General features: G+C 43.9%; 1 protein-coding gene across 1 annotated transcript in view; it reads right to left on the bottom strand.

Moving 5' to 3' along the window:
- LOC146832981 (complement C3-like) overlaps positions 1–19038 on the bottom strand; it is a 1056379-nt gene that overhangs the window by 278977 nt on the left and 758364 nt on the right. The window contains exon 31 of the mRNA XM_085600524.1: positions 274–333. Within this exon, the coding sequence (XP_085456650.1) occupies positions 274–333 (60 nt within the window). The remainder of the gene's footprint in view (positions 1–273; positions 334–19038) is intronic.

The following is a 19038-nucleotide window of genomic DNA, read 5'->3' on the forward strand; positions in this document are numbered from 1 at the left end:
TCAAACCCCATGTTTTTATTGTTGTAGATACATATCTTTGGGCCTTCTGGACCTGAATCATCATTGGGTTCTTCAGTGCTTTACTGTATGGGCCAGTGCTAAGAGAATGTGCTCTGAATCTGCTTGAATTGCCATGTTTATAACTAATGCTTATGAGAAAAACAGCACAGCATACACCATACATGGAGATGCATAGTGAAAAATCTGTTATTTATTAACATTGTAGAGGGAGAAGTATCTTGACAGAATTATAACATAATTATGTTCACTTACTGTTAAAGTTCCTTGTCCAGTACCCTTCGCCTCAACTGTGAAATCCTGGTTCAATTTTGTCTGTAAAGACATGAATTGTTACTTTTTTTCCATCTTTTCGCTGTCAATCAGATCAAAATCATTGTTTTTTTTTACCCTATAACACATAGCCTTGGTAACTACAGAACAGTATTTAGTAATTCCTTGTTTATTGCAGTGAGCTGTTAAGTAGCAAATGCAAGTTAGTGCAAGGATACTACTGTCAATTGACTGAGACAATTGTTAATACATTTTTAATAAATGATGACAAGTTAGGTAATAGTAATCATTAACAGCAGACCACAAAGGCATCTGGTGCCTAACAGGTTGCCCAAAGAGAAGAGTTTTCATTTGTTATCTTGAATAAAATAGCACTTGTGGATACGTAGCCTTTACTTGACATTTTATTTCCAACCTCCGAGCAACAAATGTTGCTGAATTATCTGGTCCAAAGGTGAACATATTTGTTTTTGAAATGCTGTTGACAATATCCAGTTTTTATGTGGTCTTCCTGATACATGTAGAAATCTGCCTTCTTTGCAGATGTCTCCCAACTTTTATTCCCCATTTGAACGGCTAAATGCTGGTTTTTCGACTCTGACAAGGCTCCAGTGCCAGGGTTCTTTCCCTTAAAATTGACATGTTGAATTGTAACCCAAATGGCAAGGAATTAAGAACCCTTGTAAGTAGATTAAACCCCTGGTACCTACAGCAGGGGTACTAAAAAGGGCCCCTAAAGGCTGTTAGCCCAAAACCGGTCCCAGGATGCTTGTTTCCGGTCCAGGGAAGACATGGCTTGGCAGTTCGGGCTGGACTGTTCCCATGAGGCACAGGGTCAAGACTGATTTGCATATAGCTGTGACTGGGGTGGCAAAGTGAGCTAAAGAATGATGATGGATTGAACCCAGATCTGTGACTGGGGGTGAGTATTTGAAAAGTTTCAGCACTCCGTCCATCATCTCCTTGTGTTTGCCCTGCTGAGCTTCAGGCAGTTGTCCTTCATCCAAGCTGAGATGCTCCTCATGCAGCTGTGGCTTTTGTTGTGGTGGGGTCCGCTGAGAGCGAGAGAACATGCTGGGTGTATTCGGCCTAGGAGATGATGTTGATGTCATGAGTTTTGACGATATTTACTAATGGCGCCATGTAGATGTTGAAGAGGGTAAGACTAAGGGGTGAACCTTGAGGGATGCCGCAAATGGTGAGCTTGAGCTGTGATGTGAACAGAGGGAGGCGGATGCTCTGGGTGTGTCCCTTGAGGAGCGATGCCATCCATTGAGAGCCTTGTCTTTGATTCAATCAAATAGGCCCCTGTGATGTCTACTTCTATTACTAGATATTGCAAGTGAACAGGGCAGCCATCTTATGTATATGTACTGGGCACTGGTCATCACTCATCACAAATTACTGAGCTACATAATCATTTCATTGAAAATAATAGGGTTTGTTATCAAACACCTAGTCTTGACAAATCCATTCTGATGCCAGTATTGGATTTGGCCTGACATGCACCTAGAGGGCACCTTAGAGGTGCCCCTGAATCCTTCCAGTCTTCTATTGTGCTGGCTGACTGGTATCGTCCAGCCTGCCACCACAGATGAGTTTATGACCCCCATGAACGTGACAGCCCAAGCTCTCTGAGGTCAGAAACAATGCCTGAAGGGAGGAAGCTATTCACATCTCCATCAGCAGGATGGCTAGTAAATCTGCATATCAAGGCAACAGGCTTCGAAGACTCTGCTGCCTTTTATATGAGACACAGGCTTTTCCCAGGCCTGGGAGATGCCACTCCCTGCCCTGGGACCTGTTTGGTACCTCGACAGGAGGAAAACTAGCTATGCAGGTTGGTGTGTTGCTAGTCACACCCCTAAGGTGGGCTGGCTGATGTGCTAAACAAAAGAAGGACTCCACCAGCTTGTTTATGGTGGAGTTAGGAACTCTGGTACAGGATTATGTCCACTACCAACAGGAGGTGGTCAAATAGGGGGTGCAGTGATTCCAGGGGTAAGTAGCCCATTGGCTATTGCCCTACACTCCACTTGATGGCCCTAAATTGAGTATTTAGATGGCCCCCTAACACCAGGAACTTAGATTCGACTTCATGGGAACTAAAGAGGACAAAAGAAGAGCAGTTACCGCAAGAACTGAGGACTGACCAGGAACTTGGCACAAAACTCTGCCTAATTGTTGGAACCGCGACAATTGCAAAGACTCAACTCTTTCAAAAGCTGTGCATCCTCTCCAAAGCTCCGAGTACTGCACAGCACTTCAACAACTAGTTAGCATCTCTCTTGAAGTGGAGGAGCCACTTCCCTGCCGTCTGCAAGCAAGAACCGAATCTGCCTGGTACACCTTTCTGTCAAACCCCGAGTCCACCGAGGGAGTAGCACCCTATCAAAGGGGTTTCATGCCCTAGGAGGTCTGATCCATCCCCCTAAAAAGGCTGGAGATGCCAGAACTCACCCTGCACCAATACCTTTGGGTCCCGGAGCAGTTGCAGCAGCCAAAGATTGTTAAGTGTCTAGGCCAGATATCAACCCTGCCAAGACCAACCTACCGAAGAGGGACATCAGCATTGCTGAAGCCCGCACTGAGAGTGTCCCTTATGTCCTGTTCTTTTCCCATCACCAGGTCAACCCCAAGAAGTGAGAGACTCTAACACAGGTGACCCATGGGACAAATCACCTCTGCACCTGAGCCCCATAGCTCAAGTCCGAACCAACAGACGGCGCCCCCTTGCTCCAGAGACCCTCAAACGCCAAGCCCCCCTTTGGGTTCTGCAGAAATGGTCCTCTTGTACACACTTGCAGCCTTTCTTTTACAGGTACTTTTCCCCATTGATTTTAGGAGTAACATTTGAGGCTACCCTTACGACCAGCAACTCTGCACCCTGACACATCAGGCCAGGTAAACCGAAACTGCTGGTGGTTCTAAGGACCTTGGCCCCTACTTATCTTAAGTTCAGAAGAATAGTCCTGTAAGTAATTTGCAAGTGACCCCATGCAATGTAAGTTTTTCCTTAGGATAACATTACTGCATTCGAGGCTCACACCTCAAACCTAACGGCTATGATTTTCTAATGTTTTGCCTGTCAAAATCTAAACGTCTAAAGTACTCACCTCATACCAAAGTTCTTGGTGTCTAAGAATATATAAAAATCCATGTAATTTTTCTAAACTGGTCTTAAGTTTCTTTTTGAGTGTATGTCTCACTTAATGACACTGTATACAACAAGTGCTTAACACCACCCTCTGATAAGTCCAAACTGCTCACCTACACTTCCACAAAAGACAGCATTTGGTATTATTAATTTAAGCCCCCCAAACCAATAGGGGTCGTCTGGACTTTCTGCATAGTGCACCTCATTTTGGTGCACTACATAGAAAGCCAGCTTCCTGCATCAGTGGATCAGTGGTGGAGAACAAAACTTTGCATTTGCTGTTACCACTTGGTCAGTAGGTGTTTCCACGATGAAACCCACAACTGGCATTAGTCAAAAACCAATTTGAAATGTTTCGACTTTAATTTTTTTTCTACATTTTCGAATCTTATATCTTGGGGCCTTGTGTTAAGAACCCCAGTCACGTTCTAATAGAGATGTAAAACATGTATTAGTAAGTTAGGCCTTAAAAGTCTGTTTAGAATTTTTTACAATTTTCTAAAAAGGTCCTAACCTTAGTAAAGATTTCAACCCCAGAGGTGATAGTCCAGGAGCTCAACCTGGCTCCTTACCTGCATTTTGATTTGAAGCAGTTAAGGAACTCAAAGGCTTTTTATAAGGCTTGCAAAATTGTAACTGGGCCTAAACCAACCAAAGGACCTTCTGACCCAGTTGGGGTGAAGTCCAGAGTTGGCACTTGTAAGGCTTCTCCTGTTCCTAAAGAAGTCCTGAGCAGCCAGGATTCTGTGCAGATTTTAAACAAGTTGATACTTCATTCCATTTTGTTCTTTTTAAATCCAAACTTTTAGCAACAATATTATTCCATCAAGTGTTGTGAGTTTTTAATAACTGTGCAATAAACTAAACCTTAAACCTCAAAAACCTGTGCAGAACCAGGGTGTTGTCCTTGCTCTGACAGAAGAGAGAGTGGAAAAAGGGTGCCTGCCACAGGATGTGGTATCCCCGACTCTGAACAGCAAGAGAGGCCCCAAAAGCTCCACCAACTGTCAGTGGTAAACCTAGGGTGTGGTGTTGGATACTGGCATGTCTCAGTAACCTCTGTTGGGTTCTGGCCTTTGTGGCAGCACTGAATTGGCAAGGGAGGCAGACCCCATGGCCAAAAGCGAGTTAGGCCGGATGTATGACGTTACAACGCATACTTTTACAACGCATGCACTTACAACACAATTTTTACAACGCTACATCCACTACAACGCATTCCAATACATCGCATGACACTACAACGCATTTTTAAAAACTACCTTTACAACGCATTCCATTACATCGCATACTACCTTTACAACGCATACCATTACAACGCATAATATTACATTGCATTTAAGGTAAGTATTGGATAGTATAGGGGTAAAAATTACTATTCTTACTCCAGGGGGTGCAACAGTAGGGTAAGTGTTGGATAGTATAGGGGTAAAAATTACTATTCTTACTCCAGGGGGTGCAACAGTAGGGTAAGTGTTGGATAGTATAGGGGTAAAAATTACTATTCTAACTCCAGGGGGTGCAACAGTAGGGTAAGTGTTGGATAGTATAGGGGTAAAAATTACTATTCTAACTCCAGGGGGTGCAACAGTAGGGTAAGTGTTGGATAGTATAGGGGTAAAAATTACTATTCTAACTCCAGGGGGTGCAACAGTAGGGTAAGTGTTGGATAGTATAGGGGTAAAAATTACTATTCTAACTCCAGGGGGTGCAACAGTAGGGTATGTGTTGGATAGTGTAGTGTAATATTATGCGTTGTAATGGTATGCGTTGTAAAGGTAGTATGCGATGTAATGGAATGCGTTGTAAAGGTAGTTTTTCAAAATGCGTTGTAGTGTCATGTGATGTATTGGAATGCGTTGTAGTGGATGTTGCATTGTAAAAATTGCGTTGTAAGTGTAGTGCGTTGTAAAAGTTGCAATGTAAAGGTTGTTCCCCGTTAGGCCCCCTTACCCTGTTCGTCATGGAGGGGGGTATTCCAGTGTTGGGTAACCTCTTTGTGTAAGCTAGGTGTTGCCCTAGCAAAGTTAAGGATAGAAGAGGTGGGCACCTCCCTATCGAAAATAAGAAGGGGTAATGAAAAGGGTCCAGCTGTAGGTATAGTTCACTTTAAAATGGGTCCTATTACTTTTGCGATGTGTCAGCTTTCCAGAGGAAGTGACCTGGACAGTCGGAAGTGAGGTGGATTAGGGCCTGCAATAGGTCAGCCAGCTACCTTACTTCCTTCTTGCCTGACACACAAGGAAATCTATACCATTGGTGGGCTGTGACTCCTGGCATATTGGCTGGGGAGGGGTTGTGTAGGAAGATGGACTTCTTGGCAGAAGTTTGCCCTCCTTTTTTGTAGGGGTGGGTGGTAAACTCTGCTCTGCTGGTGGAGTTAGCAGAGTTTTTCCCACTCTGCGCTCCACTTAGAGCGTGGAGTTCAGCAAAAACTCTGGTGTGTTCAGGTGAAACAGTTTACTGGCGTGGTCACTAAAAAAAGACATGCATGCAATTTCCATAGTTCACAGACTGTTCCACTAGCAATGTTTGCACTCTGCTTGCACTTTTGCACGTCTTTAAGTGACCCTCCCACCTGTACTTCCTCCTTAGTCTTCGCCCCACTTTCCCTACCCAATAATGTCAGCAGCATACTACATTATCACCGCCATAGGCATAAATGCGGCAAATGCAAGCAGCTCAAATTCATTAAATAAATACAGTTTATCCCTGTCCTCCATCCTCAGTTCGAACACTTTGTTCATCCATTGATGCTTCCCATCTCTCCCTGTCTTTCCTTCTACATGCCCTCCCTCCCCTCCACCTACTCCCCAAGGCAGCCTGGTTGCAGAGACAAAAAGCAGGCAAGCAGGCCCAGGCCAGTCCATCAAGTGTGGCCAACCTGCCCCTGTCCCAGCCCTGGAAGTGCTCCGCAGACTGCCCCCGGGTCAGAGGAGCTGGCGCCAACAATTACTTTCTCATGGTTGGATTTAACTCCTGGCATACCTAAGGTGGCATGAACTAAGATGTGTGCCCAGGGACCCAGCAGATATAAGAGCACTGTACTCCAAGTTTGCCAGAGAAGCCTGGCCCAAAGAAACCCCGGCTAGCACTACCAGGAAGGCCCAGGCCGTGAAAGCCCAACACGCCCACCCATCGGCTTGACATAGCCCGTAACAGGAACCCAGCTCCCTGGGGCCGGTAAGCGATATCTTTCTCTTCATTCGTTTATTCATTTGTTGGCATCTGCATACACCACAGTTGCACCCGCATTGTAAATCACTTTTATAAAGCCCCCATTGAATTGCATAATCCTGTGTATGTAATCTGCCACGTAGAACTACATTTAGGATTTAAACAGATGAGTTTTATGTGTCCCAATAAGCTGATATAATTTCGTTGGTATTTTCTTCCAAGTGGCCCTTATCATTAGATTGTAAATTATTGTGAATCAACTACACATAGGATTACAAAATCATTGTTTTTCATGCTGCACGTTCTCAATCTGGTGATGCCATCAGACGACTTTGTCTGTTGTTGGTTGAGTGAGCTTACTGTGAACATTATTTTAATGTGCCCCCTAGCATTACATACCAAAAGTGAGGTTTTTCTTTAAATAATAGATATAATGACGCTGTACATACATATTTTTCATGGGCCACAGCTTATTTATGAATCAGTGTTTTTTATATCTGCCCTTAAATTTGCTTTATAAATCTGCACTGTAATGATTTCTGTCAGACTGCATTGTAAATGGGAGACTTTTTGGTGTAACTCACCTGGCGCATTATATCGTCCTCACAACTGTGGAGGGACTGGATGTCAACAATGGTACCGTACAACATGGGTAAAGTGTTGGCTCACACCACTTAAGAATAAGACCAACAGTATAATTCTGCCCCTGCAACACCCAGCATTATTCCGTTACTGAAAGTAACCTGTAATGCCGAATGCTGACCTGCAGCGCCCTCGAGTGGAAATATTTTTTAAGTGTAACTATAGAAGTCTAAAAGCAGGAAGGTGCCTCCCTGCTACCTAATGTCAAACCCAGAAGATGGAACTCCGCCTGCTCGTGGATCTCCACGGAATTCAGCAGAGTTTTCCGGTAACTTCGCCAAATTCCGCGGAGTAAAACTCCACAAGCTCTGCCCAGGCCTATTTTTCTGCCCCACTTCAAATGCTAGATGCTGGTTTTTCAACTCTTACAGTGCACTGAAGCCTGCTAACCAGGCTCCAGATATTTCTCCTAAAACTGACATGTTCAATCGTAACCCAATTGGTAATGACTTTAGCACCCTTGTAAGTTCCTAGTAAATGGTACCCCTGGTATTTAGGGCAAGGGTAGTAAAAAGGGTCCATAAGGGCTGCTGAATGTCCTATGCCACCCTAGAGGACCACCACAAAATTACATGCAGACTGTCTCTGCAGGCTGCGTGAAAGGTCACAAGCCCGTCTGAAAACACAGCATTGCACAATCCCTGTGTGCAATGCCCATAAACTGCATATATATATATATATATATATATATTCACTGAAAAAACATAGGTTTCAGGGCTGTTATAGTTAGCTGGACATTTCACTCGTACAAAACCATTGAAATTCCTCTATAACTCGCGCGCCCGCAATCCACTGCTGATGATGTCACATATTACATCATTCATGACATGGTCAGTGACATCACTGATGACATCACTGATGACATCTCAAATTACATCACTGATGACATCATCCACGTGACAATCTGATACACCTCATCACACAGTAGTATAACCTTTAATCACTCAGTATAAAATACAAAGTACCATTTTTGAAACCATTGACACACTAATACAAGTTTCTAGAAACCCACTCGGTGATTCCTAGGTCTACACACACATCTAAACACTCACCTATAAATTGACTCATACACGATGTTACAAATCAATAGAACACTATCAAATGCACTTCATATATCGACATTGACACACCAGCACACATCCTACTCACTTATACAGTCATCTTACTCACTTATGTAAACTATTGATCACACTTACATTTACTCAGCTGCACACTTATACGAGCACTACTTCATTTATGTATTCATTTATTTATACAGATAGTAACTCGTACGTGTCTTATAAAATCACTTTTACAAGTATACAGTCATCCATACAATCATTTACACAATCTTTGACTCTTATGTATAGTTTTTTATATACAACAACTGTCACATACACTGCCTTTTATTTTTCTACTTCGTTGCACATGTATCACTAAGAGATATATTTGCTCACCAACACTCTCATAAACATACTCACTCACCCAAACAACTGTTTCCACATGCACTCTTAACCTCATATACCTAGTGAATCAACTATTCACACATCTTTGCACAGTCACACACCCCCACCCAACCACACACACATTCACTGTCCCATACAAATACTTACCTAACTAATCAATATCTAATATATACTTTCATGTAGCTAGTAACCAACTGATGCAGCACTTTACACAACAACAGACAGAGTGATACAGACATTCACACAGTTTAGTCACTAAATCATATATTTAGTGAGACACTTTAAATTAGTCACTTAAACAGTCAATCACACAGCTAGTAAATCCTTTATCTAGACACTAAGACATCCACTCATTCTTCAATGAAGATTGCTATTTATATAATAATACATATTTAAATATCAAACCAAACCACATTCACTGGATGATGTCATCAGTGATGTCATTTGAGATGTCATCAGTGATGTCACTGACTATGTCATGAATGATGTAATATGTGACATCATCAGCAGTGGATTGCGGGCGCGCCAGTTATAGTTAGTAGAACTAACTATAACGGAGGAATTTCAATGGTTTTGCACGAGTGAAATGTCCAGCTAACTATAACAGCCCTGAAACCTATGGTTTTTTCAGTGAATTTCTAAGGTTTTTTAAATGCTAATTCCTAACTATAATATGTCTGAAACCTATGGTTTTTTCAGTGAATTTCGAAGGTTTTTTAAATGACAATTTTTAAATGCAATAATAGTTATATTTATTTTTTTTATACTGATTTTCTACATTTTTTTAGCTATTTATTTTACATATTTTATTTTTTTAATTACTTTATATATGTTTAATATAATTGATTTTTTTTTAAATATTGAAACTCTAATATTGTTTTATTTTTGTTTTATATTTTTATTTTAATATATTTATATTATTTTCTTTATTGTTTTTTTGCCCAATTTTTTTTGGGAGCCGCGCACCCAATGTGTTCACACCAGGGGGCCGTGCTGGGAATCGCGCACCCAGCACGTGCATACTAGGAGGCCGCGCTGGGTGTGCGACTCGTAATTTTACCGGAATTTTTTTTTAGCTTCTATCACTAATTTATATTCTCCCCGGGACCCATAAAGAACGTTGGGGACCATGGGGGGAGCCCCAATGCCCCCATGGTGCCACCGGCTCCCCGCATCCTTCGGGAGCTGGCATTTCTTTTCCACATGGGGAGCTGCTAACATGCAGCTCCCCGTGTGGAAAAGCAATAGGGTTTGCATTTTGAAAGAGAGAGCAGGTTTCCCTGCTCTCTCTTTCAAAATCCAAACCAAGTTTGGTATGGCAGGGCGGGAGCCGCGAGGCTCCCGCCCTGCCATAGCAAACAGCAGTGTTCCAGGGGTGAGCACCCCGAGACACTGCAGGAGCCGATCCTGTGGGCCCTGTGGGGCTCCAGGAGGGGGGCCGCACGGCCCCCTCCCACAATATACAAAGCCCCGGGGGGTGGTGTCCCCGAGGCTTGGGGAGGCATTTGAGCCCCCCACCCATTTATTTGTGAAGCCCCAGGGGGTGGCGGTCCCCGGGGCTGGGGGGCCAATTTGGGCCCCCATTATAATAAAAACATTGCCCCCGGGATTTGGCCCACCCGGGGGCTAATTAATAAATTAATGACGAAGCGCAGGAGCCCGCGCTTCGTTTTTTTTTCTTGGCCGAATCCGCGCACCCTGCGCGGATTTTGCCGTTTAAAAAAAAAAGATGATTTTTTTTTGCCCCTGGGGGTCCTTGTTGGACCCCTAAGCAGGCCTAGGGGGTCAATGTGTTTCTACCCTGCCCACTTTTAACGTTTTGGGCACTTATTGCACTGATTTCTTGTGCCTCGGTGCTACCGAGGCACAAAATGACTGTCAACACTTCCTGGTTTGGAGTGTTGACAGTCCATTAACATGCAGCTCGTGATCGGGAGGGTGCGCGCAGGGTGCGCTCAGGGTGCGCAGATCCGCCGCGCCCATAGATATATATGTGTTTTTACTTGTGATTTTCTCAGCAACTGCTAAACAGATTTACATCATTTAACAAAAAGGCATCTTTCTGAACCAAGGGAATTCCGTTCAGCAGTTCGGGCTGTAGCCGTGGCTAAAGTTCCCTATGTAAAATTGCATTGGGAAACATGTTTTGGGACCCCCCTTTTTTCTCGGCCCCAGCTTGCCGAATCACCCCAAAATTTCAAGATAGGAGCGGACTGGAGCGTCCCACGAGTTTTGAAAATTTCACGAATGATTCATCAACCGGCGCCCAAGTTATTGGAAATAGAATGTTGCAAAATATATATATATTTCACACAATGTCGATCCCAGTCGGAAAAGAATCCACATGAGCCCGCTCGATCAGTGTAGCAGTTTATTTTCAAGCAGGCAGAAGAGGACGACGCGTTTCGACCACGTCCGTGGTCTTGGTCTAATGCCACGTTCACATCATATGATCAATACAATCTATAAAGTTGCCTCAGTTGCCTGATGTGAACGTGGCATTAGGTCTCTTCTGGGATCTTATTGGGTTAACATTTTCAATCTGCATGCATGTATGAGCACATTACAGTATGTCTACCACGCAGTTTGATGCAAGGCACTTGATTTTAGTCCTTCGTCTGTGTCCAGCATCTGCCTGAAGCGTTATCAGTTCAGTTTTGTGTATAAACACATTATTTACGTGTACAAGACTTACATGGTCATAACGTTTAACTATGTTTCTTTTGTGACACCTTTGCGGTAATCGGCACGATCTGCATGCATACATGAGCTACTTGGATTCGTATATTTTGCGTACATAACAATATGTCTGCCATGTATCTTGACTAATACGTACTTTATGTCAGTCCTTTGTTTATGTTCAGCATTTGCCTGATGCTTTATTAGTTTTGTTTTCAAACACATTCATTCAAGGTTTCCGTGCAAGCCGAAACATGTTGTAAGTGAATAAACACCCTTGGACTTTGCAAACCTGGTGAATTCTGTGTTGTTTAGAGCGCATTTTATTGGAAAGAAATTTTGCTTGAAAAAAAAAAATATATATATATATATATATATATACACATATATATATATATATATATATTACCTACTGGTGTTCGCCAGTAGGTAGTTATAGTTAGGACCTATTATCCATAGGAAATCCGCAACATTCTATTTAGAATAACTTTGGCGCCAGTTGACGAATCTTTGCGAAATTTTCTAAACTCGTGGCCCGCTCCGGTCTGCTCCTATCCTGAAAGTCTCGTGGTAATTTGTCAAGCGGGGGCCGAGAAAAAAGGGGGTTCCCAAAACGTGTTTTCCCCATGCAATTTTCCATAGGGACCTTTAGTCGCAGCTACAGCCCGAACTGCTGAACTGAATTGCACCAAATTTGGCAGAAAGGTAGACATTGGTTCAGAGACATGCCTTTTGCTTAAATGGTGTATATCCGTTCAGTAGTTCCTGAGAAAATCAAAAGTAAAATCACATATATATCTGGGCGCAGCCTAACCACACATCTCATCGTGAGATCTGATTGACTGTCAGCACTTCATCCAAGAACTGTTGGCAGCCATCTTGGGACCAATATACATGATAGCAACTCATTAAAAAGCATTGCAGTTAATAGAAGGTTTTAAGACTTTAGTTACATTATAAATCATTTGTTGATGGTACCAAACTCATTTTAGGAATTGTGGTATGTTCTAAGGTGATTTTACCATGTGAAAAAGCCTTCTGCTGGGATATCATGAATCATGTTTGAGAGAAAACTATTTTCTCATGCTTTTCCCACAGAGGTTTGGAAGGTGATCTATAAGCTAAACTGAGAGCATATTTTCTGTAAATTCACATTATCTTTCTCAGTCATGTGAGAATGAAGTCTGACATTCTCAGTAAAACATGTACATCCAACAAGGGCAGAGACTGTCAGTTGATTCCTTTGTGTTCTATTGTAGCTTCCCAGAGTGTTCCAAAGAACAACTAGAGCGCTAACAGTCCTACTTATGGCAAACGTATGGCACTCCTGAAGCCATCTTGATTGGAATAAAGTGGTAACTCTTAAAACATTTAATTTTGCCATAGAAAGTATGATTAGTGCTGCAGAAAGAAAAATTAGGGCACATTTTGAGTGACTTCTCTAATCCTCTCCTATTCATTAAAGAATTCTGACATGCAGACTGAAACATGCACTTTCAATACCAGCAGCAAACTTCCCTGGTGAGCAGTAGCTTTACTACAGTGATCTAATAAGCAACTAGAGTGCTAACATTCCGAATTTATGGCAAATGTGTGACACATCTGAATGCCTTCTTGATGGAATCAAAGTAAAAAACCTAAAAGTATTTCGTACTGAGGAGACTGTAGTAAATGAGGAAATTAGGAAACTTCATAACAAATAAGTCTCCCAAGATGTCCACCAAAGACAAAAGTGCCCAAATGTAGCACAAATATCACCCAGGTGTCGCCCAAGTATAGCCCAATGACAGAATGTCCCAGAGTGTTCTAAAGAACAACTAGAGCGCTAACAGTCTTACTTATGACAAAAGTATGGCACACCTGAAGCCATCTTGATTGGAATAAAGCATTTAATTTGCAAAGGAACAACATGAGGGGGTTCATTTTGCCATAGAAATTATAATTAGTGCTGCAGAAAGAAAAATTAGGGCACATTTTGACTTCTCAAATCCTCTTCTATTTCATAAAATAATTCTGACTTGCAGACTGAAACATGCACTTTGAATACCAGCAGCAGACTTCCCTGGTGAGCAGTAGCTTTATTACAGTGATCTAATGAGCAACCAGAGTGCTACCATTCAGAATTTAAGGCAAATGTGTGACACACCTGAATGCCTTCTTGATGGAACCATAGTAAACAAGCATTGAAAATGCAATAGGTCTTGCCCTCGTTTAAGTTAAAGAAATTCTGTTTGTAATTAGGTGGCTTTTTAGCTCTGCTTGTATTAGTGTTTTTCAAACTTTCATGTACATAACATGCATATGTATACATATATGTATATGTATAAATGCATTTATATTTGTATTTATATAGATATGCAGATTACATATATGTTTATATATGTATGCATATATATATATTCACTGAAAAAGCCATAGGTTTCAGAGACGTTACAGTTAGAAATTAGCATTTAAAAAACCTTAGAAATTCACAGACAAAAACAGGTTTCAGGGGTGTTATAGTTAGCTGGCCATTTCACTCGCACAAAACCATAGAAATTCCTCCGTTATAGTTACTTCTGCTAACTATATCTCGCGTGCCCGCACTGCACTGCTGATGATGTATGGACTGTATGGGTGGATGGGTGTGTGCATGGGTGTGTTAGTGAGGGATAGACTGTCTCAATAGTGTCTTTCTGAGTAACTACATATGTTTTAAACTAGTATATGTGACTATTGGTGTATATGTGAGAGTGAGAGATTGAAAGAGTTCCTGTATGAAGAAGTATTTGTTTCTATAAGTGGTTGTTTAAAAGACTAAGTATGTGTAAGTTTCTGTAGAAGTAAGTGTGGTGGTGTGTGTATAACTGTATATGCGAGTAAATGGATGTTTGATTCTTTATTAGCATGAGTGACTATGTGTGTGAGTAACTCTATGGATGAGTGGTGTTGTGTAACAGGATGTATAGGTGTGTGAGTACATATGATGAGTGAGTACATGTATGAGTAACTGTATAGGACTGTTGGTGAATGAGTGGATGTGTATGTGGATCTTAGAATTACTGAATAGGTTGTTGTAACTGGTATTGGTATGTCCATTGTTTTGAACATTGTAGTTTCTATTTTTGAATGTGTGTATCAAAGGTTATATTAGGGGAAGAGGAGGTCTGCCACTCTATCACAAGGATGATGTCATCAGTGATGTCATTAGTGATGTCATTTGAGATGTCATGAGTGATGTCATGAGTGATGTCACTGACCATGTCATGAGTGATGTAATATGTGACGTCATCAGCAGTGCATTGCGGGCGCGCGAGTTATAGTTACCTGAACTAACTATAACGGGGGAATTTCAATGGTTTTGTACGAGTGAAAAGTCCAGCTAACTATAACGCCCCTGAAACCTATGGTTTTTTCAGTGAATTTCTAAGGTTTTTTAAATGCTAATTCCTAACTATAACGTGCCTGAAACCTATGGTTTTTTCAGTGAATTTCAAAGGTTTTTTAAATGCTAATTTCTAACTATGCCTACAGAGATAGGACATGTGAAGAAAGAAGAAAAAACGCACAGTAAGAAAAAAAAGAAATGCAGAAAGAAGCAACAGAAGTCCTCAAAGACGAAGAAAAGTGCAGGAAGAAGGATAACGTGCAGAAAGAACAAACAGAAGAGCAGAAAGAAGCCTTGTTGCAAAATCATCCTGTACCCTCAACTTTTTCAGACGGATACTGGTGGTAACTGAGTCTGACTAACCAGTCCTAGAGCCAGTGCTATGTTAAAAGACACTCAGAATACAGTGAAAACACCTACATACACTAGGGAACATTATGCGTTGGGGTCCCCCTGTGATCAGCATGACCTCCTCTGTAAGCCCCTAGTATATAATAGGGCAGGGGATTAAAACTACCTCTTAAAACGCGCCACAGGGCGTGTTTGCACACGTCACCTCAGGCCCCGTCCCCTCCCTTCACCACTGTGTAAACACGCCCTGTGGCCGTTTTTTAGTTGGGAGATTAAGTTCATTTAAATCCTGAGGGTCCCTAGGGTCCAACTAGCCCACTAGGCACCTCCAGTATGCGCCACAGTGCTGCGTTGCAGAGAGGTGTAAAAAGTGGCACGGCCTGGACCACCTCTCTGCAACGCAGCTCAGTGGCGCTTACTGGAAGCACCTGGTGGGCTAGTTAGCCCCCAGGGGCCCTCAGGATTGAAGGGGAATTATTTCCCCAACTTAAAATGCGCCACAGGGCTTGTTTGCACACGTTAACTCAGGCCCCGTCCCCTCCCTTCACCACTGTGTAAACAAGCCCTGTGGCCATTTTTAGTTGGGAGAATTAGTTAATTTGAATCCTGAGGGTCCCTAGGGTCCAACTAGCCCACTAGGTACCTCCAGTATGCGCCACAGAGCTGCGTTGCAGAGAGGTGTAAAAAGTGGCACGGCCTGGACCACCACTCTGCAACGCAGCTCAGTGGCGCTTACTGGAAGAACCTGGTGGGCTAGTTAGCCCCCAGGGGCCCTCAGGATTGAAGGGGAATTATTTCCCCAACTTAAAACGCGCCATAGGGCGTGTTTGCACACGTCCCCTCAGGCCCCGTCCCCTCCCTTCACCAGTGTGTAAACGCGGCCTGTGGCCGTTCTAAGTTGAGAGATTAAGTCCCCTTGAATCCTGAGGATCCCTAGGGGCAAAATAGCCCACTAGGTACGTCAGTAAGCGCCATTGCAGAGAGGTGTAAAAAGGGGCACGGCCTGCACCACCTCTCTGCAACGCAGAGCAGTGGCACTTACTGGAAGCACCTGGTGGGCTAGTTGGCCCCCAGGGTCCCTCAGTATTGAAAGGGAATTATTTCCCCAACTTAAAACGCGCCACAGGGCGTGTTTGCACACGTCACCTCAGGCCCCGTCCCCTCCCTTCACCACTATGTAAACGCGGCCTGTGGCCGTTCTAAGTTGAGAGATTAAGTCCCCTTGAATCCTAAGGGTCCCTAGGGTCAAACTAGCCCACTAGGTACCTCCAGTAAGCGCCACAGAGCTGCGTTGCATAGAGGTGTAAAAAGGGGCGAGGCCTCAGAACACCTGTCTGCAACGCAGCTCCCTGGTGCACACTGGAGATACCTGTTGGGCTAGTTGGCCCTCGGGGACCCTCAGTATTGAAGGGGAATTAATTCCCCAACTTACAACTGGCCAGGGGGCGCGTTTGCAGAGTGCTGCAAGGAGGGGGCGTGGCCTCCAGCACGATGCCGGTCTTTTATTTATTTTATTTTTTTAAGAAGGAGGGCTGTGTGGCCCCCCTTCTTTTTCTAATTTACTGGCCCTGGGGACCCCATCCCCCAGGGCCTGCACCCTAATTTTTTTTGTTGTATAAAATAAATTTGGCCCTCCCAAGGCCTTAATCGGCCCCGGGGACCCCAACCCCCGGGTCATGGCCTTTTTTTTATTTAAATTCTTTAGGAGGTGGCTGCGTTGCGCCCCTCCTCAGGCCACTTATGGCTCCGGGGACGCCATCCCCCGGGGCCGGCCTTTGTTTTTTATTATTTTAAAAATATATATATTTATAGAAACACCTAGGACATGCTGGACAAACCGTATGTACCTATCACCATGACGATTTGCGTGATATTCATTAAAAGGTGACTATGCATAGAATGAATCCACATGGAATGTATTTACACCGCTAGTGAAGCTCTGACGTGTCTGACGCCCTACCGTGCCTAATCCCGGCGCCCCCGCCGGTGGGTACTCTCCAAGTAGACACCCTTGTCATTTATTTATACAAACATGGGTAGCTATTGACTGGCACATTTAATATACACGCACACCAAGCCATTCAAAGGGGATTCGACAAAAATTCGACCAAACTATGCAAGAAACCCCCCTCACGGTTAATAAAAAACACATCCACCGCCGGATGTGTAATACTTTTTATTTTACTCTCTGGAAAGGAGACAAACCTCACTTGAGAGTCACAGCGTGCTCCTGGCTGAGCCCAATGTTGTGTTACACCCACCAGTGCCCGACGATTGCCTCACACCTCTGTGTTGTATTCCACCAGCTAGTGCGTATGCTATGACACTCTCTAGCCCATGTGCACTGTAACACCACCCCGTGAATATGTCATGCCAAACTTGCCTTCGCACGGGTTATATTGCCCCATCTAACGTGCCTTCCTCGATGTGTATGTTATAACGCACAGCGCTATGCCATACATATTACAATCTGGGATCCATATCTTTGTCACAGTGCATAAACTTCCCAGCACATATTTTATATTACAACTTTAGAGACTAGTTATGTTACACAACACTGCACTGTGCATATTACACTCCAAGGCGCATATCGCATAGCACGCGCTAGTGCCTGTGCTATCTCGCGCTCTCCAATGAATCTGTCATTGCGCACAATGTATTGCATATTATATTTCACACCCCGGTTCATCTTATATCACACTTTTTGGTGCATAGTTTATACCATATACTACATCTAGTTTTCATTTTCAATCGTGCTCTCAGGACTATGTTCTATATAACACTGCGTCCACCTACCCTTTTCACGGGCATTACATTTTGCGATGGGGGTGGAGGGTCAGGGGGTGTTTCTGCAAAGTGAGCCTGGAGTCACAGTCACAAATGTCCTCTTCTTCCTGAATAAAAGTGAGATTATGCTGCATACTTGTTCATATTTTAAGTAGTTCGCACAGACACACATTTTAAAAACAATAAAGCTCCTATACCCACCTTCTCTGAACAGTTAGCTTGCTGCCCCATCCACCTCCTCCCTATCCTCTGTTGTCTGAATCCATGGACTAGCCTCCTCCCTCCTGCCATGCATGGTCTGATGTGCTGCCACTGCCCTCCATTTAGCATGATGTACCAGTCCACTCCTCCTGCCCTCCATTGCCCAATTCTATGGCCCATCATTGACCTCCTGCTTAGCCTCTGTGCTTAGCTTGCTGCCCCTATTCTCCTTCCCCCTGCCCTCTGATGTCTCTGTGCATGCCCCTGCTCCATCCTTTTTGCCCACTATGTTCCATGGACCTGCCACTCCTATCTACTCTGAGTGTTCTGTTGAGCTGCCACTCCCCTCCCACCTGCCTAGCATTGTCAGATGACTGTAACCTGTCCCTGCCACCTCCACCCTGCCTGTCCACATGCCATGCCCCTATCCCCTTCCTCCTGTCCTCCATGGTCCATTTTACTGCCACACCCTTCTGCCCTCCCTGATCTGTTGTGCTGCAACTGCTCTTCCTGCCTGCCCCGCGCGGTCTGTTGTGAGGTCCCTTCCCCTGAACTCTCGTGTCTGTGTCCAGGTCCTGACCCTCCCTTCTATCCTCCATGGTCCTTTGTGCATGCCCCTGCACCCTCCTTCTTGCCCATCATAGCCATTGTGCTGCCACTAACCCTCCCGACTGCCATGCGTGGTCTTCTGTGCTGCCAGGAGGCTCCGCCTGGAGTGACAGTTGCGCTATATAAGCTCACCTTTCATTCATTCATTCATTCATGGCCCCTCCCACCTTCCCTGTGTGGTCAGCTAGCTGCCCCTGACCCCCTCCCACCTTCCCTCCATGGTCTGTGTGTATGCCACCATAGTCTCATTGTTGCTCTCCATGGTGTGTCTTGTTTCCAGTGCCCATCCTGCCTGACCTCCATGGGGATGTATGTCGTTACAACGCACACTT

This window comes from Triturus cristatus, chromosome 4_2 (genome assembly GCF_964204655.1).
Source record: "Triturus cristatus chromosome 4_2, aTriCri1.1, whole genome shotgun sequence".
Lineage (NCBI taxonomy): Eukaryota > Metazoa > Chordata > Amphibia > Caudata > Salamandridae > Triturus > Triturus cristatus.